The sequence below is a fragment of the Motacilla alba genome, chromosome 8 (genome assembly GCF_015832195.1).
Source record: "Motacilla alba alba isolate MOTALB_02 chromosome 8, Motacilla_alba_V1.0_pri, whole genome shotgun sequence".
NCBI lineage: Eukaryota > Metazoa > Chordata > Aves > Passeriformes > Motacillidae > Motacilla > Motacilla alba.
The window spans coordinates 3,200,097-3,222,167 of record NC_052023.1 but is presented as its reverse complement, the minus strand read 5'-3'; the positions used below and the strand labels follow the sequence as shown (position 1 = coordinate 3,222,167).

General features: G+C 47.1%; 2 protein-coding genes across 2 annotated transcripts; both read right to left on the bottom strand.

Moving 5' to 3' along the window:
- Positions 1–1,264: 1,264 nt before the first annotated feature.
- LOC119703868 (cytochrome P450 2J2-like) lies at positions 1,265–9,083 on the bottom strand. The gene is made up of 10 exons (XM_038144318.1): positions 8,140–9,083; positions 7,477–7,781; positions 6,793–6,955; positions 6,494–6,643; positions 5,817–5,977; positions 5,249–5,425; positions 4,854–4,989; positions 4,491–4,678; positions 3,893–4,031; positions 1,265–3,277 (listed from the first exon to the last, which is right to left on the bottom strand). Exons 2-10 carry the CDS (start codon positions 7,663–7,665, stop codon positions 3,102–3,104), a joined length of 1,479 nt encoding a protein of 492 aa, XP_038000246.1. The 5' UTR covers positions 7,666–7,781; positions 8,140–9,083; the 3' UTR covers positions 1,265–3,101.
- Positions 9,084–9,184: 101 nt separating this feature from the next.
- On the bottom strand, positions 9,185–20,465 carry LOC119703867 (cytochrome P450 2J2-like). Its single transcript, XM_038144317.1, has 9 exons — positions 19,949–20,465; positions 18,265–18,427; positions 17,493–17,633; positions 15,409–15,569; positions 14,432–14,608; positions 13,749–13,890; positions 13,004–13,191; positions 11,836–11,974; positions 9,185–11,356 (listed from the first exon to the last, which is right to left on the bottom strand). The coding sequence occupies exons 1-9, from the start codon at positions 20,153–20,155 to the stop codon at positions 11,178–11,180; spliced, it is 1,497 nt and encodes a 498-aa protein (XP_038000245.1). The 5' UTR covers positions 20,156–20,465; the 3' UTR covers positions 9,185–11,177.
- Between the last annotated feature and the right edge of the window lie 1,606 nt (positions 20,466–22,071).

The following is a 22,071-nucleotide window of genomic DNA, read 5'->3' as shown; positions in this document are numbered from 1 at the left end:
GTATTTGGTGTGTTCTAGTGAAACGTGGAGCTGTTTCTGATGGTGTTGAGTGGGTCTCTTAACCCTTGTTCTTTGCAGCATGGAAACTTTCATGGATGTCCTTCAAATACTCATGTAGTTGGTAGGCTTGATTTGTTGTGCTTCTCCCAGTAGTGGAGCTGTGTCAGTAGTCTGTCAGGTGCTGAATAGTGACAAACTTGGAGCAAATGTCTTTGACTTACACTTCTCAAAACTGCAGACCCTGGGACCAAAAATAACTAAGAACCTTCCTGTCATTTAATTGGAAGTTTGTCTTCTGACTAGTGATGAAAGAATTGAAGTCCTGATCTACAGGCAGGGATCAGCCTTTTTCAGGGCACAGTTGTCCCCATTAATCATGTTGGGGTTGCCAAAATGAATCTGGTTTTCAGGTATTTGATGAAATGTTGCTTATTTGGGGCTTTTCCAAACTGTTAAGAGTGAAGCCCGTGAATATCGCTCAAGGGTTTCTTTGGGACTGAGAACCTGTTTAAAACAGCTGTTATACAACTAGTTAAACCTGGGTTCTGTCCTGTGAACGAGGAACTGATGTGTGGAAGTAAATACTGGATTAGAAGCCATGGTGTTGTATTCACTTCAGCTCATCTGCTTGTGCAGGAAGGACCATTAGATCAGGATCATTTTATTGTTGGCTTCACCCGTGTCAAACCAAAAAGGTGCTGAAAACACTGCTGTGTTACAGCTGAGCTGTGTCCAACATGCAGCAGCAGAGCCCTGTCACTCCACGTCCTTTGGTGCACCACGCCTGAGGCAGGAGGAACAGAGAGGCCCTTGGCTCTCCTGGAAGGTGAATTTGTACCAGCACAGTTCATATGAGGTGAAAATAAATGTGAAAAATAAAATATGAGGTGAAACCACTGAATCCTGGTGAAGTTAAATGGCATTATTAGGAATTTAGCCAGTTTCCAGTAAAACGGGTAATGTAGATCCAAAGAAACAAAAAAAAATGTTCTGATTGACATATCATTTGTTGATTATTTTTTATATAAGATTAATTACTGTGGAGGAGAAGTGTTTTATAGCAATAATAGAAAATATGGACTAGTAGGTTCTTTTACTCAAGATGGGTCAGGCAGCAGTTTTGAGAAGATTCTTTTGCAACAACCTTATTATATAGTGGTTTAAGAAACACTCATTGAAAATAAATTTTCACCTGATTTTTTTGTTCATTAAAAAAATCTATATATATATGGGTATTCTATTTTCTATGATATATACTTACTTGGAAATAAGTAATATAAGCAATACTGATGTTCTATTTAGGTAGCCATAAATAGTTTAGAAATTAGAAAATGAAAATAATTGTTTAGGAGTTGGTAATGTCTAGTACAATAATTTTCTTACTTATTTCATTTTCCCCTTCCCCTAAAGCTGGAGTTAAGGTTTTTGGTGTATCGGTGTCTACATCTTCTGTTTAAAACAAATGTAAACACTGTGTTGCATAGAACTCGAAAAATTGCACTAATTTTTAAACTTTTGGTTTTATTTTTTTCTTTGGAAAAAAATCCTTTTATATTCACATAAAGATTTTTAAAATGAATTCTTTGGTGTCTTCATTCCAAGCCATGTATTTAATGGTCCCGAGCTGGTGTTTCTGGGCAATGCACAACCTGGTGCTACATGTTGATACTTTTACACCACCTCAAATACCCTGTTTCAGGACAGACCAGGTTCTCCATGGGATTGGCATGAGACAAGTCTGCATTTAATAAATGGACTGGTTTGTGTCCCACCATGTGTCCTCATTTCTCCACCTTACCGGGTCTGTGAAACAGCCTCAAGTACCTGGAGCAGTATCTCAGCCCAAACTCTTGTTTCCACTGGCACAGAAAATCAGAGGAAGTGGCAGAACCCCCACCCAGGCAGTGCTGAAGGAGCTGTGCCAGAAGCTGTGTTCACCTGGGAGAAATTCACTTCCTCTAGGAAGAGGTAAGCTGTACTCCAGGGAAAATTGAAAAGAGGAAAAGATTGCTCTCTGCTCATTTCCTCAGCAGGAGAGCAGGAGCTGGAGGTGTGTGTTCCTGGTGCTGTGCTGATTTTCTGATTCCCCATCCTGTTCCTGGGAGCTGCAGCTTCTGCTTGGAGGTCTCAGCAGGCTCCTTGGAGTGCAGCTGTTTCCCAGTTCAGTGCATTTACTGGTGCTAACCATTGGTTGCCAATCCTGGGACTGTTTCACTGTGTAGATGATGGTTCAAAACAGTAATTTGTTGCTGTTATTTCTCAAGGCACCCTTTTCCTCCTCAGACTGTTGAGTGCAGCTGAACTGCATCGTGTGTTGCTGGAGCTCACCCCACTGCCCTCGGACACACCAGCCACTCTGTGATGCTGGGCAGGTAAACAGAGAGGATTTTGTATATTGTAGCTCTAGCTGTGCTGCCAAGATCGTTCTTTCCATCACTTCTGTAGGAATTGCCTTTGTTTTTACAGTGCCAACCTCCTGCAGTGCAGGGCCAGAGACACAGGGCATGGCCAAAGCCTGCAGCCCCTGCTGGACTTGGCCTGCATTGGTCTTCACTTTGCAGAACACTTCATGACACAAATGCTTTGATAAAGATTTATTATGTATTTATTATGTGTGTATTGATAATGATTTATTATGTAACCAGTGTTATAGAGTGACTTTTTTTTAGATAAGTACATATTAAGGAAATATCAAATTAATGCTTGTGTTAATGTTGTAAAACAAAGGCTGGTATTGCTCTCCCATTGCTCTCCCACTGTACCCAGCCACAGTGGGTGGCTCAACAGTGCAGTCTCTAAAGTGTCCCTCATTTTGCCAAGGTGAACCACGGCCATCCATCACAAAATTAGGAAATCCCCAAGCCCCTCATTAGTTTACAGTGCCATAGGGCAAGCCTAATAATGCCCTGGAAGCTCCCGGGCTGATCCCATGATCACACCATCATGGGATACAGAGTGCAAGGTCTAATTGTGAAAAAAAACAATTTTACAATTGCTTTGAAAGAAATAAACCACCCAGCATCCCCCTAAAGCTGTCAAGGGCTTGTTTTCAGCACCCCTGACAAAGGATTTTTCATGTGAGGATGGTGGCCAAGGCTCCTCTACCGAGGCACAGCGCAGATCTTGTAGGGCTGTGGGGCCAGTGTGATGCCTATAAAGGGCTGGAGGCTGAGCGTGGTGTCGGGGGGTGCCTTGAAGGTGAATTTCTGGAGCAGGGAGGTGAAGAAGAGGAAGAGCTCGGAACGGGCCAGCAGCTCGCCCAGGCAGGCACGCTTCCCTGTGGAGACAGCAACCCACAGCATCCTCAGACTGTGCTTTTTGTCCTTAGGACCTTGGTCCAGCTGTGTTACCCCATTCCTGGGTGAGTTTTTCAACCCAAACAAAGCTTCACAGTAATAACTTTGGCATTGCAGCATGGTCTGCTCCCCATATTGCATGATTTTGTGAGGACAATTCACACACACACACGACCTGGATGTGCCCATGCTGGAGAGCTCACCAAAGAGAGCTCGCAGAGATGTGTGGTGCTGGTGTCAAAGCAGGTGCTAAAAGCAACTTCCCCATGGAAGCTCTTGGCTGGGGAACTCTGTGGTGGCAACAGTGAGGCCCCTGGTGAGCTCAGCCATGGGGGAGCAGAGCAGTGGCCTCAGTGAAGGTGTTCCTAAGATCTCTGGAATTTACATGGTTCTTTATTCATCCTCATTTCTCTTCTGTGCATGTGAAAGACAGAAAAGGGCTCCAGGTGTGGTTGTGGTGCTTTGGGGAGGCAACGGGAGCATTTTGAGTAGCACCTCCAGGGTGCATCTGCCCCTTCCACTACTATTTTCCTCTCTGTTTCCACCCTGCAGTTGGAAACTGAAGCCCACGTGCACCATAATTGAGCAGATCTTACCCATAGAAAATGGTAGAAAATACTCGTTTTTCCAGAACTTCCCATCCTTCAGAAAATGCTCGGGGTTAAAACTTTTAGGGGTTTTCCACTCATTCTCGTCAAACAGCAGAGAGGATAAATTTGCCATTACACCAGTGCCCTAAGAGGAAAAAAGAAAGATAAATTACACTTTCTCTGGCACTGACAGCAGGAGGAGCAGTTTTATCTTCCAGTCTGCTCTCCATGAAGAACATCCTTAGTCAAATTCTACTGAAATTATTTGTGTAACACCCCACTGCAAGCTCCAGATTTTCTATTTCTTGTCTGTTTGGAGGTGCAGTTACGTAACTGCGTTTTCCCTCATCAGCATCATTTTTATCTGTTCTAATCCTGGGCTAAAGTCCCTGTAAGAGCTGGGAGCTGGGATCTGTGCCTCAAAGGCATGTGTGGGATGGGGCACTAGTCAGGGAGCTGGAGAACATTGGTTGGAAAAAATCCATTTTCAGCAGGAGTGAACTCTGGACAGGGCAGGGACAGTGTCTGCACAGGAGGGACCTGGGCTGGCACCGTGCCTGGGGAGCTGGGAGTGTCCCTGGAGTGCCAGCGCTCTGGAGTTTACCTTTGGGATGTAGTAGCCATCCACGTAGGTGTCCTGTGATGCCATTCTTGGCACGTTGAAAGGGATAACGTTGCCTTTCCTCTGCACCTCGTGGATGACAGCGTTGGTGTAGTGCAGGTTGTTCCTGTCCTCCAGGGCTGGTGGCCGTGCCTGGCCGATGACTGCATCGATCTCAGCTTGCACCCGGGCTGGGGAAAGAGCAGGAATGAGCCCAGGGAAAAACCCTTGGAACAATATAAGGTTACTGCTGTAAGGGTCTAGCAATGGACCTCTTATGTGAGTGTGGGGACACTCCCAACTGGTCTCTCACAAAGCTGTGAGGGATAAAAGCAAGGCAAAACACCCCCTTTTTGTTAACTGTACCTTGAATTTCTGGGTGTGTGGCCATAAAGAGCAAAGCCCAGCGGAGGGTTGAGGACGTGGTCTCCGTCCCAGCAAACATCAGGTCGAGTGAACAGGCTATGAGGCCTTCCTCCTGGAAGGTGTCACTGTCATGGTCCTTCAGGAGAAGGTGTGTTAGTGACGCAGGAACAGTGAGGGTGTCCTGGCACCAGACTGTGTCCAGACCACCGCAAGGATTTTGGCAGATGCTGCTGACCCCTCGCATCCCCATCCTGCTGATGGGTGGCCTGAACCTGATGTCCATCCTGAGCTCATAAAAGGCTGCACAGGCAGCTCAGATGGAGAATCTGGGCTCGTTTCCCATCCTTTCTGATTTCTAAGCCCCACTCCAGGAGGGTTTTCTCCCAGTTGCTGACCTTGGAGATCTCCAGCAGGTAGCTGTCAATGTAGTCCCGGATCTCTGAGGGGTTCCAGTCCTCCTTGTGTTTGTTGATCTGCTCTTGCATAAATTTTTTCAATAACCTCCAGTGTTTAAAAATGGTTTGGTGGGCTCCAGGTAAGTACTTCATTATAGATGGGAAACTGTTGTACAGCTTTGAGCACAAAAGGAGAAAAATTGAATAAAGGACTTTAAAAACTCTTCTGACACCAAGATTTTAGCCTTCGATTGCACTCACTGAATTTGGAGCTGGTGGAAACAGCTCAGCTCCAGAAGAGCAGAATTCTCACTGTGGGGTAACTTGTGTGTTACCCGCTATTTCAGCGGGCAGGTTGGCAATCAGGGGGCAGGAAAAGTGATTTTGGGTGAGAGAAAACAGCGTGAGCATGGCACAACTTAAACAGAAGGAAGAAAGAAATGACAGGCAAATCAACCCTGTGCAAAGGAATAGGGAGTGACAGCTTTGGTGATGACAGCACTGTGACTTTTAAGGTTGACTTCAGAGAAGAAACTGTGGCCCTGGGTTGGTGGCAGGAGGGCTGTACCTGGCTTGTGACAGCTCCATGGAGGGCAGTCATTTCATTCATCAGCTTCAGCAGTCTTTGGAAATCCTCATCGTGGTACTCAAACCGATTGCCAAAGATGAGGGAGCAGATGACATTTGCAACAGCATTGGTGACATTAAGCTGAGGGTCGAAAGGATTCCCTGGAGAAGAAAAAGATCAGTTCTCTTCCACTCTTCTCAGAAAAGAAGAAAACACACATCAGAGGTAAAGTAGTCAAGAAATATGAATGAAATGAGTGGCCCCTAATGGGCACTGTCCTGTGTCAGTGCTTTCCTGGGGTGCCTGGCTGACCCCATCAGCTGGCCAAGCTTGGCAGGACAACCCCAGTGGTCCCAGTTCAATCAGCTTATGGAGATGTTTGTATGAAAACAAAGTCTGCCCGATGTCATTCGAATTCATTGGAAGCATCGGTGTTTATGCACACGCGGTATTTCCCAGAGAGGAGTAGACTGAAGGTGGGCTGTGAATAATGCTGTGGGTGTTGCCTGGCTGCATTCCCCAGCCACTTGGAAGGCAAAGCACCTGCAGGAAGGAGCAGGGATGCTGGCAGTGTTGTAGCATCGCTTACAAGGTGTGGTATTTTTCAGCATGCAGTGAAATTATAACAGGCCCTACCAGTTCCTGCCTTCCCAGCTGCTGAGGGCCGTGGCACTCACCCTGTTCATCCCTAAACACATCCACGAGGTATCGGCACTCCTCCTGGATGCGCTCCTCCAGGCTTCTCTTCCCCAGACCGAAGTTCCGGAGCGTGGTCAGGGTGAACCTCCTCTGTGCCTTCCACACGTGCCCAGTGGAGGAGATCAGTCCTGGCAGAACACCCCCGTGAGCCAGGGCCCATCTCCCACTGAGGGAGAAAAGCTCCAGGGCTCTCTCTGCCCTGTCTCCAGCAGTCTCAGACCTCTGAGGGTCGAGGCTTGGACCTTACACTCGAGGCGTGTCTTGAGGAGTAACTTACCGATCTTGCTGAAGATCTCCTCGTCGATGGGAATGTCAGGGCGGTCCATGAACTTGTCCCCTTGGTTGACCAGCACTTCCTTCACCAGCCGCATCCCATTCACCATCACAAACTTCATGGTGCCCATGTGCATGCCGAAGATGTCACCGTATCTTTTACTTAGCTGGGAGGGGACATAAACAAAAGGGGTTTTCATTCGCAATGAATGTTGCTGGTGAGACCAGGACACCCCTGTCAGGGGACACGGGTGAAAATAAGGGAAGAGTGGGAGGGGAGACAGAATGTGTGCACTCTGCCTGAGGGCATAGTCTTTTTTCTTTCCTCTTTTCCTGAATCAGTGATCAGGAGATGGTGTTAATTGGCCACAAATCAAGTAAAGCTCACCAGGTTTGATTTCTGAGTCCTGTTTTTCCAGTTTTTGTTTCACCCCATTCCAGCCCCCACTCGGACCATAGGGTTTGTACGTCTGTGACTGCACCTGTGGGATGGTGCTGTGACCTTTGCCCATGGAATCACTCCGCACTTGTCACCCTGCTTGTACACAGGCAAATGTCACCGATGAGGGCAAACTTCCTGCCTGCCTTCACTACCTGTGAGATTTGGGTTGTCCCTTTCCCTGCATGGCCAGGGATGTGTAGCTGCAATCCCTCCATCCCTTCTCCATGCTGCTCACCACCTACATACCTTCTGCACTGTGATCGAAGGATCTTTGAAGTCTAAGAGGTAGATGTGCCCCAAAAAGGGCAGGCGGAAGGGGGTGGGAGGGAAATTCTTTGGATTTCTGTTCTTCATGTAGTCTGCGATGAGCAGGAAGATGAAGAGAAAGATGAGGAATGTCTGGACGGAGATGCTGTTCCAGAGGAAGTGCAGCATGGCTGGATGGTGGAGCTCTGCAGGGACGTGTCCCACAGCAGGTCAGGCAGGTTGAGCTCACAGGGCACCACTGAGGCTCCCAGGGTCAGGGGGAGATGGGTGATGTGCTGGCACAGCTGTGGGTGCAAACACAGGGACAGCAAGGAGTGGCGTTTGCAGCCTGCTCTTGGGGCTGCATTCAGGCTCCTGCTTTCCCAGCTTTCAGAAGGAATTAAACCCTCTCTTGATTAAACTGAAACATTCCCTCTCATCTGATTTAAAACAAACCCACCACAAACCAGAACACCCCCAGCCTCCCCCTTCCTCTCCAGCCTCCCCTCAGTACTTTACTAAGCCCTGGTGCTCCATGCCCTTGTATAAAGGACAGAAATGAGCTTTGTGGGATTGAGATTAAAACCTGGCAGTATCAGCATGCAGCTCCCACAAACCCATCTCCCAGGATGACCCTGCTCCCTCCTTCCCAGGTGCCCTCACCGTGCTACATCCCAGTTTCAGCTTCTCAGTGCCAGGGAGTCTCCAGCTGCTCGAGAGCCTCGTGCTTTCCTTGTTTAAAGCAGCTCGCTTCCTGGTATGAGGAGTCCCAGGTCTCAGGGGACACCCGAGATAAGGTTGCACAACCTTTCACAACCATCTGACTGAGTTTCGTGTTTCCCGTGTCTGGTGACGTGGGCTGGAAGTAAACAGCTGTCCCGGAACTCAGCGCTTCCGAAGCACCAACATTTTCTATCTCCACCCAACGAGTGCCGGCAGAGCAGCTGGTTCTGGCCATGCCCTGAGCTCTCCAGCCATCCCTTCCCACCTGCCTTGTCCTTTGGGTCACAGCCCATGGCGAAGCTGCTCCCAAAGCCCCGCAGAGCTGATGAAGGTGCTGAGAAGTCAATGCAGATGCCCAGCTCTGCCGGCCGGGGCCCTTTGGTGGGAGCTGGCAGCAGAATGTGCTGCATTTTCCCACCCAGGAGCAGCTCTGGGTTAGGGAGGTGTTCATGCACATGGACCATGTGGAATCTTGACGTGTTTGTTGTGTTTTAGTGTGAAAGAAGCAGGGAGCAGCAGCACTTTGCTCTTGCACCGTGTGGCTCTGTCACGGCCCTTTGCAGTCATCAGCTGCCTCCTCTTGCACTGGGGGACATTTTGGGTTCCTTTTCTCTCTTTTGGGGCCATCAGTTGTGGCTGTTGGGATTGTCCAGTGCTGATGACAAGGCACAGAGGTGCAGCAGAGCCACTGTAGTGATGCCATACACATGTTCTCCATTACCTTACACTTGGGAAGCTGGAAAATTCAAATCTCTGTTTTAATGTGGAATTTAAAGGGGAGAGGCCTATTTTTGAGAATATCTCTTTTCACCTCTGGGTTTAAGCACACTTAGGCATGAGCCCCGGGAGATGCATGTATTCACCAGCAGTGACATGAGAGGATCCACTTGAAAATTAAACAAGTTCATGCCTCCTGCCTCTGAGGTATGGCATCATTGCATTTAATAAAAAAAAAAAAAAAAAAAAAAAAAAGAAGAGAAAGAAGATCACTTCAATCATTTATTCTCTCCAGGAGTAGAGGAGGAAACCCCAAAGTTGGAAATGAAAGAGAGATCAATATTTATTTGCTAAGCCAGTGCAAATAATACAAGCTGCAGCGACAAGCCAGAGGTCAGACCTACAGCAGAAGGAACACAAAAATGGAGAGAAACCAGTGCCTAGTCCCGAGTGGCGTTGAAGACTTCATAGGTGAAAAAAAGTCCCTGTATCTTTTATGTTTTCTCTTTTACAAAGACAAAAACACAACATGGGAGCCTGTGACTGTGCAACAATAATTAAAAACGCAATAGGATTAAAGTGATCAGTCGGAAGGACAGCTCAGTGACAGAATCCCCGTGTGCCCAGGGATGTGATGTGCAGAGGACTCTCCCCTGTGGCATAAATCTGCCACTGCACAGGGATTGCTTTGTACCGCAGCAAAGCCGCTACTGCCGGGCACAGAGGAGAAAACCAGTGGAAATGAAACTCGATGTAATCCTCTTTTCCTGTTAACTCTTCCATATCCTACGTGGGTACCCACAGAAAAGTCATTTATGAAAGGTGAGAAGCAAAAAAACAAAAAACAAAAACAAGAAGGAGAATCTTTGCTGTGACTACAGTCCAAACTGAAGCACACAGGAAGGAGACAGCATTTCTAAGTACAAATGCTTGGTGACATAAATGAAAAATTCTCTACAAGTTGCATATTTAATTAACTCTTATCCAAAGAGGCCTGGCATAGGAAGAAGCTGTGTCTATGGTGCAGGTTGCCCTGTCCCAGCCTCTTCCTCAGCCCCCCGCTACGTCCATGCTGGTCACACAGACACAAATCTTTGCCAGAAGCAGAGGGGAAGTGCTGAACTCGTGACTTCCCACCACAAAACCACTGTTCCAACACTTCCTTCCTGAGGGCCAGCGCTGAGCCACCACAGGCACGACCCTTCCAACACTCTCTGCTGTTCCCTTTCTGCTGCATTTCAGGTGAACTGCTCCCCAGCAACCCCAGGGGATTATTTTGTTGCAGCTTTTCTGATTTGTATTTTACTAGCACAAACCTTTTGATTTTCTAATATAAATTGCTGTGTCTTATTTTTATAGCCCTTCCAGACCTGCTGGAAGCACAGCTCCTTGCGCCATCCCACTTGGGTTGGGCTTTGGTAGAAGCTGCTTCTACCCCCCTGTAGTCTCCTAATTAAAATTCCCATATACTCTTTGAGATTTAAAAAATGCTTGCTGCTGCTGCAGACATCTCTACTTAGATTTTTTTTTATCCCTGGAAGGTTCCAAGGCCAGGCTGGATGGGGCTTGGAGCAATCTGATTTTGTGGAAGGTGTCCCCGCCCATGGCAGAGGGGCTGATCTTTAAGGTCCTTTTCAAGCCAAACTATTCCTTGATTCTGTGATTTCCATCACACAGCAGCAATGTGGAGCTGTAGGGAATGTCCACTACCCTGAGCCCAAGCCCACCTGAGGCTCAGGATTGGCTGTGGCCACCTGAAAACCCAAATTGATGCTGAGTCTTGAGTCCAGGGCTTGTGTCCAAGGCCAGCAGCTCGCTCTAAGCAGGGATACCTTGGGAGCCCTTGGCTATTTGGGTGCTGCAGCATTCGGGGATGCTAAGTGGTCTCTGGGTGATGGACATATTCCCTATGGAAAAGTCAACATCAAAGCATGCTTTTGCAGCTGGCAGACACCTTCCTGGGAATTGCTGACAGTGGAAATGAGGTAATAAGGCTTTTAAATCCATGCATTTTGTCAGACTGGTAGCGGGGAGCAGGAATGAGGTGAAGGGAAGAGGGAATGAGGTGAGGTGCAGCCTGTGGGCTGCGTTTGCAGCACGCAGGATGTGGCCCTTGTGCCCTTCCCCTGCTGCCCAGACTCTGGTGAGTGCAGGAGCTGCAGGGCCCATCATTTCAGCCCGAAATCTCTGGGGTGGTCAGGAGAAGGGCATTTCCCAGTTTGTGAGGCTGCGGGGGGCTGTGGGGCAGCCCCAGGCCCGGCTCAGTGCCGGGGCACGGCGCAGAGCTGGAAGGGCTTGGGGCAGCGCGTGAGGCTGAGCGTGAAGGCGAAGGACAGCGCGGCCTCTGCCGGGGCCTGGAAGGTGAACTTCTGCAGCAGGGCCACGAAGAAGATGAAGAGCTCGGTCCTGGCGAGCTGCTCCCCAGGACAAGCCCTCTTACCTGGAAAAAGAGCACAAAGAACCCGACAGAGTCCCGGGCGAGCTCCAGGCAGCTCCGAGCCGCCTCCGGCCCGCGCCGCCTTGCACAGGCTGCGGCAGCTTTTCTTCCTGGAAAGGTTAGGTGGCAATGTTCACCCACACAATCTGCTCAAACCTTCCCCAGAAGTTTACTGCCGAGCAAACTGCGCCTGTTCCGAGAGGCGAAGAGAGGAAACTGTCTGAACAACCCAGTTATGTAACTTCTGCAAGAAGAAAAAGCCTTTTTCTTTTTTTTTTTTTTTTTTTTATCCTGCAGTAACAAATTGATTTCCGATTTCCTCCCTGCTCCGAGCAGCCTCTATTAACTGTGTCTGGCATTTTCACTGTGGGGATGGGCTGGAAGCTGGACAGGACTGGTACCCCCTACTCTATAAGCAGTGTCTTGGGGAAGAAATAAAAGCCTTGCCAAAAGAAAAGCCACCTCTCCATCCATCACCCTACCTGCAGAGAAGGGCAGGAAAGCCTCCCGCTTCCTGTACTGGCCGTTTTCCAGGAAGTGTTCAGGATTAAAGGTGTCTGGAGTCTCCCACACGTTTTTGTCGAACATTATTGAAGTCAGGCTGGTCATCAGGGTGGTGCCCTGCGAGAGGTGGAGAAAAGGGGCGATTATGTGGCAAAGAGGAACCAAAATGTTGCCAGACTGGGTTATTATTAGCTCTGTAAACTACACTGTTTTAAGGGCAAAACGGGCTTTTTCCCCCCCACTAAGCTATGTAATTAAATGAGGGTGAAAGCTGGCAGGATTGTTCACTTGTGTGTGCCTTTACTGATCACCGAGCCATGATCTGCATCCTGAGCTGCAGTAACAACTTTAAATTGGTAGCATTGCATTCCCATAGGACCTTGAAGCAATTTAATCAAGTAATTTTCAATTGATTTGTTTGAAGTGTTTTTTTAGGAAAAAAAACCCCAAACTGATCTCGTTTATCTGCACATTCTCCATCAGCAAGAGAAATATTCTAATCCATGTGGAGGAAAATGCCTGGATTTTTAAAATTTCCCTCGGTGCAACCAGTCATATAGAGGGAAGAGACCAGTTATATATAAATCCCATATTTGCTTTTGTAATTGCAGAAGAGTGTATGTGAAACAATACTCATTACCTGCCTTTCATCAAGTGCTGCTTTTAATAGGTGAATATTAATATTGTGTAGAATTAGCAAATCCAAACTGTTTGCTTTCCTATGTTTCCTCTATTCCCATAATGTGTTCAGGATGTCTTTTACAAATTTAAGGCATACACCTTTTAAAATTGGCAATTACAGCCAACACCATGAGGATCTCACAAGTCTTCTCTGTAAGAAGGTGAGACCCACAACAGCCCCACAGGATCCATCAAGAGGGCTTGTGTTTTCTGTACAATTGTGATATTTCTATACGATCCTGCTGGTTGGTTCCCCTCCAGGTGAGATTTGGGGCTTGGGCCGTGAAGACCCCGCTCTGGTGGGACGAAGGCTGTTGGGATGAAGGCTGGTAGGATGAAGACTGGTCGGATGAAAGCTGGTGGGACAAAAGGCCAGTAGGATGAAGGCTGGGGTGACGAAGAGCAGTGGGATGAAGGCTGGTGGGATGAAGGCTGGTGGGACAAAGGCCGGTGGTCCCCACGCACTTTGGGCAGGTGGAAGCCGGCCAGGGTGGTGTCGCTGGTGGCCATGCGGGGCACCCCCAGGGGCACCACGTTGCCCATGCGCAGGACCTCGCTCAGCACGGCGCTGGTGTAGGGCATCTTCTCCTTGTCAGCCATCGAGGGCTGCTGGCACTGCCCGACCACGGCGTCGATCTCCTGCTGCACTTTCTCTACAGGGAGCAAAAAAAAAAAAAAATTCAAAATATTCCTCTTCACAGAATTTTTAGGGTTGGAGAGGGCCTCTTAAATGATCAAGTCCAACCATTAAGCCAGCACTGCCAGGCCACCACAGTGCCACATCCTCACTCCTTTTGAACACTTCCAGGGTGATTGCACCACTCCCCTGGGCAGACTGATACAGGACTGGACAACCTTTTCAGTGAAGACATTTTCCCTGATATCCAACCTAAACCTCTCCTGCACAACCTGAGGCCATTTCCCTTTGTCCTGTCACTTGTTCCTTGGGAGGAGGGACTGACCCCCACCTGGTTGTGCCCTCCTTTCAGGGAGTTGTAGAGCACAAGAAGGTCCCCCCCGAGCCTCCTTTTTTCTGGGCTAAACACTCCCAGTTCCCTCAGCAGCTTCTCCTAAGACTTGCTTCAAAAAGTTCCCAAGAGGATATTTGGGGCACAGGCACATCCAGATGTGGCAGAGCTGGGATAACTCTATTCCCTGAGTTTCCCTTACCTAATTTTGGGCTAAGCAAAGGAGCCCTCAGTGGCCCTACCCTGAACGTGGGGGTACGCGGCCATGTAGAGCAGAGCCCAGCGGATGGCGGTCGCAGTTGTCTCTGTCCCAGTTAAGAACAGGTCCAAGGTGGAGCACAGCAGGTTTTCCTCATGGAAATAGGAGCTGGTGTCATCCTTAAACTTGGAAGAAAAACATGGCAATGAAAGCTCTTACTGTGGAGGGGTTGCTTTTAAAACCCAATCCAAAATCACCTGTGCGTAACTGAAGTCCTACTGCTCCTTTATTATCAGCACCTGGGCTTGGAAATTTCCAGCCTTTCACTGGATTTCAAGCCCTATGGACTGTTTTGACAGACACCCTGGTTGCTGTAGAGTGGCTCTTGAAAGCAGGTAGCATTTTTAAATGTCAAGTTTCACAATAGCAAACACAGGCGTGCGAGTGCTCACAGAAACATGAACATGTTCCCTGAGAGTCCTCCTACGCCGTGTGACAGAACGAAAAAGGGAGGAAGACAAAGTGTAAATCCTTTCAAATGGAAAAAAAAAAATCTGTATGTTTTCTAAGAGATCAGGCTTCTGCTGCTGCTAAAGTTTGATGTGGCAGAGGTAGGGAGGGGAAGGCAGCATGCGAGGCAAGAACTCCCCTGACAAAACAGCCCTGAAACTTCTCTGCTCATTCTATGGGTTAACCTTTAGGTGGTTTTAGTTATTTACTTCCTACCTTTTCTATTTCCTTCAGGTAGCAGTCAATATAATCTCCTGCCTCAGACTGGTCCAAATCCTCCTTGTGCTTTGCAATCACACCTTTCACAAAATATTGAAGTTTCTCCCAGTGCCTGAAGATTTTCCTGAAGGGTCCTGGCAACCATCTCATGATCAAAGGAAAAGCATTATAGAGCTGGTAAGAAATCAAACAGAGCAAGAGAGCATTTTTTGAGTTAGAAAAGAGCAGGTATCATAGTTGAGAGGATGGGACTCTAATTGATTAACTCTGCTTGCTACCATGAAAAAAATAATCCTTGCTGTAACAGTCCAATTTGTACAAATTCACTCACACAGGTGTAAACAAGTGCAAACAAGACAAGAATTGGACGGATATTTTCTGCTGATAAAGTTCTCAAATACGGAGTGGCCAAAGCTGCCCCCTAATGTGAGGTGGCCACAGGTGAGGGGGATGCAGATGATCCCCTTAGTTTGTCCCCATGGAGGGGACAGAGATCAGAGATCAGGTGTGTGGCCACGCAGAAAATACATCACCAAATCCACCTATTTGGTTTCTAAACTGGAATCTCAATTTTCTCTTTGTAAATAGAAGTTATTTAAGAAACTGGTTGGATATGGGTGTGGGAAAATACAGGAATTTTCACAGTGTTACTTGTTCTTCTTTTTGTAGAAATTTTGTAGATTCTTTTAAGATTTTCCCAATGTTTTTTTGGTAATGTCAGGCATAAGATTGGTTTCACAATCCTGTAGTGTTTTTTTATTCCATGTGTCCCAATAATTTTAACTTATTTCTTGGCTTTCCTGATAGGCTTTGTGTATAAATCCAATCTAATGTAAAACAATTATCCTGGTCATTTTCTTTTAAACATGGCTCTTTTTCTACAGGAAAAGGCAGATTACACCAGTGCCTTAGAAACTCCAGTTTCTGAGCTGTTCCATGCAGCTAAAACTGGACAAACATCCAAGTGGCTTTACCTGGCCCCAGAAACTTCCGATGAGCAGCAGCGTTTCAGCCAGGGAGTGCAGCAGTTCCTGGAAACGGTTGTCATGGTAGTCAAAGCGGTTCCCAAAAGTTATGGAACAGATGATGTTCGAAACAGCACTGTTAATTTTGTAATGAGGGTCAAAGGGCTGTCCTGGAGGAAAGAAAAGGAAAGGAAACTGCCTGAAGGGAGGTCGTGGCCGGGTGGGACTTGGTCTTGTCTCCCAAGGAACAAGGGATAAGAGGAAACAGCCACAAGTTGTGCCAGAGGAGATTTTGACTGGATATGAGGGAAAATGTCTCCATTTGAAAGGATGGCAGGCTTTGGAAGTGTTTGCTCAGGGCAGTGGTGGAGTCACCACTCCTGGAGTGTTTGAAAGGTGTGTGGATGTGGCATTTGGGCCATGGTTTAGTGGTGAACACAGCAGTGCTAGGTTAATGTTTGGACTCAATGAACTTATGGATCTTTTCCAACATAAATCTCTCCATGATTCTTTGATTCTAAAGACAGCTTTCATTTCTTTTTCCTGTTCAGTCTCAGTCAAAACAGTATTCTCGATCAGATCCACAGCTGTGAATCAGGGTGAGACCTGCTTCTCACCCACGATGGAGCTCAGGTTTTACCCCATGTCCCTGTCCCCCCATCCCCATCACCTCCAGCATCCCGCTGGAGCCTGGACACAATGGGCCAGGACACCCTGTCCTGTGTGCAGCCCAGGCTGCTGGCAGGCAGTGGCATTAGCACTGAGCTGCCCAAGCAGGGTCTCAAGCATTTTCCAGGGAAAGCAACCAGCAGCATGCCATGCTATGGCTGTCAACTTTGCCCGCTCCAACCTGTGTTTGGTGCCAATTTTAAACACCAGGAGAGCATCCCTCAAAGCTTTGCCCAGGGCAGGGAGCCCAGGACAGCCACACTAAAAAATACCATTGCCCTGGGCTTTAGTTGTCCACCATGGAGAAGTCAAGGGAGCTGGAGGAGAGAGGGCTGCAGATCTCTGTGCCCACCTGTAAACCCCAGCAATGGCTCACGAGGCCCAGAGAGCCCATTCATAAAGTGAAGTGTGATGTGATACTTGTCACATCTGTGCTCCCTGAGAGAGAGCTACTGAGCAGAGACCCTCATCTCCTTGGGCACATTTCAGCAGCCTGGAGAGCCACTTGCTGTGACAAGAGACTGATCTCAGTGACAAGCCCAGGCCAGCCCTGAGCTGCTGTTGAGCATCACTTTGAAATGCAAGGCACTCCTCGCAGCACTGCTGCTCTCTCCTCTCTTCAAGAAAGTAATTAAACCGGGCTGGTGCTCAGATATTAGAGTGATGGACATGATCACTATTTGTCATTACTAATGGGAAGAAAGGCCCAAACCAGCAGCTTAATTAGTTTATTGATTAGGACTATAGAAGACTATAATCAATTGGCAACATGGAGTATTTGGCCTGTTCAGTGCAACAGCAATTAAAATGGAGCAAGTTTAGTATATAATTTCACAATTCCTTTTTAGATCTTTCTTGTTTACTATATATAGCTCCATAGAATTAGCTCAACCCCATCTGCTTCTATTTAAAGCTGAAGTGCAACATCACCCATGCACCAACATACAAATTATTCTTACTAATATCCCTCTGGCAGTTTTTAAAAGCTGGACCATAAAAGAGCAAGGCACACGCTTCATCTGTGTGTGATACAAAAGGAAAGCCTGACTAAACAAGTTTTAAAATACTTTGCGAAACCAAGGACAAGCAGAGGTTAACTAAGGCTCTGAGTGGAAGTGCCTGATAGCAGGAAAGCTGCATTTATTCCTCCACAGAATGCACGAGACACTTCCTTAGCCATGTAAACACTCATGTTTTAATAACCACCTAGTATATATTTGCTTAATATTAATAAGGAGCAGCTAAAATAGGAGTCCTGAGGTCTAAAATAAGTCCTAAAAGGCACAGTCTGGAATTGTAAGATAGAGATTTGAGCTACTGAAGAAATGTTTTGCACATTTGGAGCTGTGCTGGGGCAAGAGTTTTACTTCTCATCATTCATTTAGCTGGAAGCTCTGAGCACAGTGCTGTGCATTAACCCCCACCTTTCTCCTCCTCAATTGTCTCCACGAGGTACCGACTCTCCTCTTGCACTTTTTCCTCAAAATTTACAGCAAGGCTTTTCAGTGTTGCTAAAGCAAACTTTCTCTGCTGCCTCCATATGTGCCCATTGGATGATATGAGCCCTGTAGGTGGAAAAAACAGGTGAACAATCCTCTCTCTGGGTCATTTGTGAGTGTTAGGACTCTGAAACGGCCATTCGTCATGGACAAAAACCCCAAACCAAGGCAAACGAAGCTCGTGGATGTAGAAAAGGCTATGGCTTTGCCCGAGAATTAAAATTCAAGAGTAATTGGCTTATGCTAAAGATCTAGCTTTATGGATTTGCTTTAATCTGCTACTTTGTCACTTTGCGTGGGAAAAAAAGGTGTAAGCCAAAATACTCTGAGTACTATCACGCTGTTGGCAGAGCTGCAGTCAGGAGCACCCCGTCTCTGGAGCTGAGTGCAACCCAGGCAGGAGAAGTAAAGGAGGAGTGAAAACCAAGGGGAAACGCTGCAAGTGTATTGATCTTTGGGCAGCTTGCATTTATTTCTCCTCTTTCGCTAAAATCTGGTTTTGAGCCCATCCTCATCCCTAAATCTCACAGAGATTAAAACATGCTCCTGTGAGATTATTAGCATTCTTGCCTTCCCCTGTGCAAACTTTCACAGGTGCAGCTCACAAGGGTTGAATTCAACCAGTTTCTTTCCCTCTAACAGTTATCATTCCAAAGAGATGAAAGTTTTGTCCCAAAATCCTGGTAGCTGTGCTTACCAAAGCCTCTAAATATTTCTTGGAGGAGTGGAATATTTGGCCGGTCAGCAAATATTTCAGCCTGGTGGACAAGAGCTTCTCTCACCATCTGGTACCCGTTGACCACCACGAATGTCAGACTTCCAAACTGCACGCTGAAGATGTTCCCGTACCGACCTGTGAGCTGAAAGAGAGTCCATTGTCTTCTGAAAACAAGAAGATGGGGATGTTCAAACCTCACCAGGCCAAGACCTTGAACAGGGAAATCTGACTTTGAATTTAACCCTACTTGAAGCAAAGGGACTTTAGAGAAACCCAAACCCAAGCACCAGGTCCCATCCAATCTCAGCTGCTCCATGAAGGCTGGAGAAGGCATAAAAAGGGCTGGAGAGCTGTAGTGTGGGAGGGATGGATTGCTTATATTTGTTATCTGGTGTGATCTGGGCCTGACCAGGTGTTTCCATCAGTTTGGCTTGTATTGCTTTGTAACTGATGGGCATCTGCTCTGTCCCTTTCTGTTCCACCACCTGGGTCACCACATTCAGGCTCTTCCAGCTGAGGGCAAAGCATGACAAATTATCCCTTTCATCAACTTTGTGTCTAGAGCAGTGTGGTTTCTTCTCCAGCTCTCCCACTTAGACAGGAGCTCTAACTGCTTATTGCTAGACACGTACTTCTAATTTTAAGCCTGACTGCATTTATGGCCAAATTGCAGCCATTTTCCTTGCATGGACTTTGCTGGCATTAGTGTCTCCTCTGAGATGTATAAGGGTAAAAGGGGGATCATATCTTCTCTCTGTCAAGGAGCTCATCCTCTTCTTAGAATGAATCTGCATGAAAGGAAAAACAGGGTCACCCCAAACTGCTGTGGTGACTTGTGAAACCAGCCTGGGACCAAATGGGTGTCTCAGTCATTGTATGCTTGTAAATAAATGGGATTAATTTTCTTAATAACGGTGTGTATTGATAAAATATCTTGAACTCGCTGCCTCAGCCTTCCCCGAGGATTCCTTCAGGGACCAGCCATGCTGATTGCCTGAGAGCACCCATGGTGGACAGGCTGGTGTCAGCCTGCTAAGCAAAAGCAAGAGACAAATAGTCACCAGGAAGGATTTTTGCAGTCAGCATGTCAGAACTTCTTCCACCTTTTCAGAGAGGAATATTCAGCATGTATAAAATCTCTCTCTTTTTGTCTCTGGTGGGAGTCAAAGCTTTCCAGAGGGATCACTGCCTCTTTCTGCAACACAGTAGAAGCCACAGGACATAACTCAGGGTTTTAAATGTTTCTTTCAGATGTGATCAGGCGAATTGTTGGCCTTTGAGCAAAGACAATGACAGGACAATTTCCAGAGGTGATCTCCAAACAGTTCAGCTGTCACACAGCACTTTTCACCTGTCCCCCAGCCTGGCCCAGCCCTTCTGTGCCCTTTCTGGGGTCCAGAAGGAAATGGTCATAGTCAGATGGGAAGAAAAAGGAGGAACATATAGGTCTTCCTCCATTATGGATTTCTTTCCCATTGGACCATCCCACTCCCCTGGAAGAGGAGGTGATAGTGAGAGATAAAACCAAGAAGGGTCATCTATCTCATCTGGTTATTATATACCCAGCTCTGCAGAGGCTGCCCTTGCTGCTTCTCAGTGTGGTGGTAAGAGTCATGGAAGGGTAAGATATTGTTAGTTGGGAAAATGTCCATGGATCTCTTACCTTCTGCAGTGCAAGATGGAGGGGCTGCTTAAAGTCCACAAAGGTTCCCACGAGAGGAAAGAGCTGCGGCCCTGGAGGGAAGTTCCTGGGTCGTCTCTTTTTCACTAGGTCAATAATCAAAAGAGACATGACCAGAACCACCAAGAGCATCCGACTGTTCAGCTTTTTCAAGAGAGACACCGAATCAGGCCAAAACTGGAGTTCCATCTTGGCTGATGAACTTGCAGGTTTTCATCCCAGGAAGGGACTTGGTTCTGGTGTTACATTTGCTAAAACAGGAGTAAGCAAAGACTGGAGAAGAAACAAAAAAAGCTAAAATGCTGATAGCTGACTGGAAGCTGCTTTTCCATATACAGCTGCTGCCAGACCACCTGCTGAACAACTAACTTTAAACACCAGGATCTCCAAAAACAACCCTGAAACCTCACAACATTTGGCCAAGCAAGAGCAATCTTGCAAACCTTTAGCTTTACAGCTCTGTCAACTCCCTGATTTTCTTATGGAAGAGCATTCCTCCTTTTTGCCCTGAACAAGGGGCTCCTTTATACGGACACCCCGCTGGGATTATCAGCACAGCAAACATTCGAGGTGAGGTGAAATCAGCTTATGGGGCTGATCACATGTGGTGGGCGTTGCGTTGTTTCAGGGATGGTGAGGCATCTGAGGTGATGGACACCACACAAGGGGCTGAGGGGCTGATCCTGTTAAGTGCTAAGCACCATCTGCAAAGGGCTGGGCGCCTTCAGTGCCCACCAAAGCCTTCCTGGCTTTGCCAGAGCCGTCAGGGGAGGTTCAGACAAGGGAAGAACTGCAGGGGCCCAGGGCTCTCCCAGCCACACAAATGAGAGTTAAAGGAGCTTAATTTCAAGAGCGAGAACATAGGCTCATGTGCTTGCCATGGGATTGGAACTTATGCATTTAAATCTCCTGGGTTTTTCTGAAAATCTCCTTTGAATAAAGCTTCACACTGTCCTGGGGGAAGGCTGCAGTGGACTGACAGTGACCTCTGTGACTTGGAATCAATCTTGTGTCACCTGCTGATATTTAGCTACAACTTGGTTCCAGCTCTTCCTTTTTTTTTTTTTCTTTTACAAAATTTACTTTTACAAATAATCTAAATTTATACTAAAGCAAAACTATAAATAATGAGTTTTCAAATTATTTGTCTAGAACTTAATGTGAGAAATTCTGAAGGATAGTCATTTTTTACTGCCATAGAATCCTATGACGGTTTGGGTTGAATGGGAATTTAATATGAAAAATTCTGAAGGATGGTCAGTTTTTACTGCCATTAAATCATATGATGGTTTGGATTGAATGGGAACTTAAACATCCTCTGGTTCCAACCTCCTGCCATGGGCAGGAATGCTGTGTTTGCAGCTTTAAAGAAAGCTTTCATTTTTAAGGAAAAAAGTTCAGCTTTTCATAAGAAACAATAATTGGGGAAAAAAAATCTGGTATTCTCTGATCTTTGACCATTTTAAAAAGCTTTGCTGTCCCCGTCTTTCATTATCTTAGAAGCCAAGCAGGCTGACCTGCACCTTGGCTATGGCAGGAGTCATTTTTAGGGGCAAAAGCTATCTGCAACCCAACCCTTCTTGCTTTGAAATATTATTTACAGGTTCCTAGATGGGATTAGGCAGCAAACAGGGAACAGCAATGGGAGAAACATCTCACATCCCTTGTGTATAAAGCACATTTTGCATGTCCCCATAGCACAGCTGTGAGCAGCAGTGGTTGGATGTGCTTTGCTTCTCCTCATGCACCCACGGCGCTCCTGCACCATTTGCGTCCATGCACCTCTTCCAGCCTTCCTGGTGTGGCAAGCCAAGCCTGGCTTACCAGAGGCTAAATCAGGATAGCAGGCTCGTGCTCCTCATCCTGGCACCGGGGAGATGACTCGGTTGGTGGAGGTGTCAGCCTACAGCATGCTCAGAGGGACTGTGATGATAAGGCGTCAACTTCTGCTAGCCCAGTTTCACTCCTCTGTTCCTCGCTGTGCCATATGATTTGTCAGCATGCACAGAGTGCAGATCCCTCTACCACTTGTGGCTGCTGTGAATCGGGCTACGTGCAAAGCCAAGGTGTTAATGTGTTCTTCTGGGTGGTGTTGTGGGGGTGGG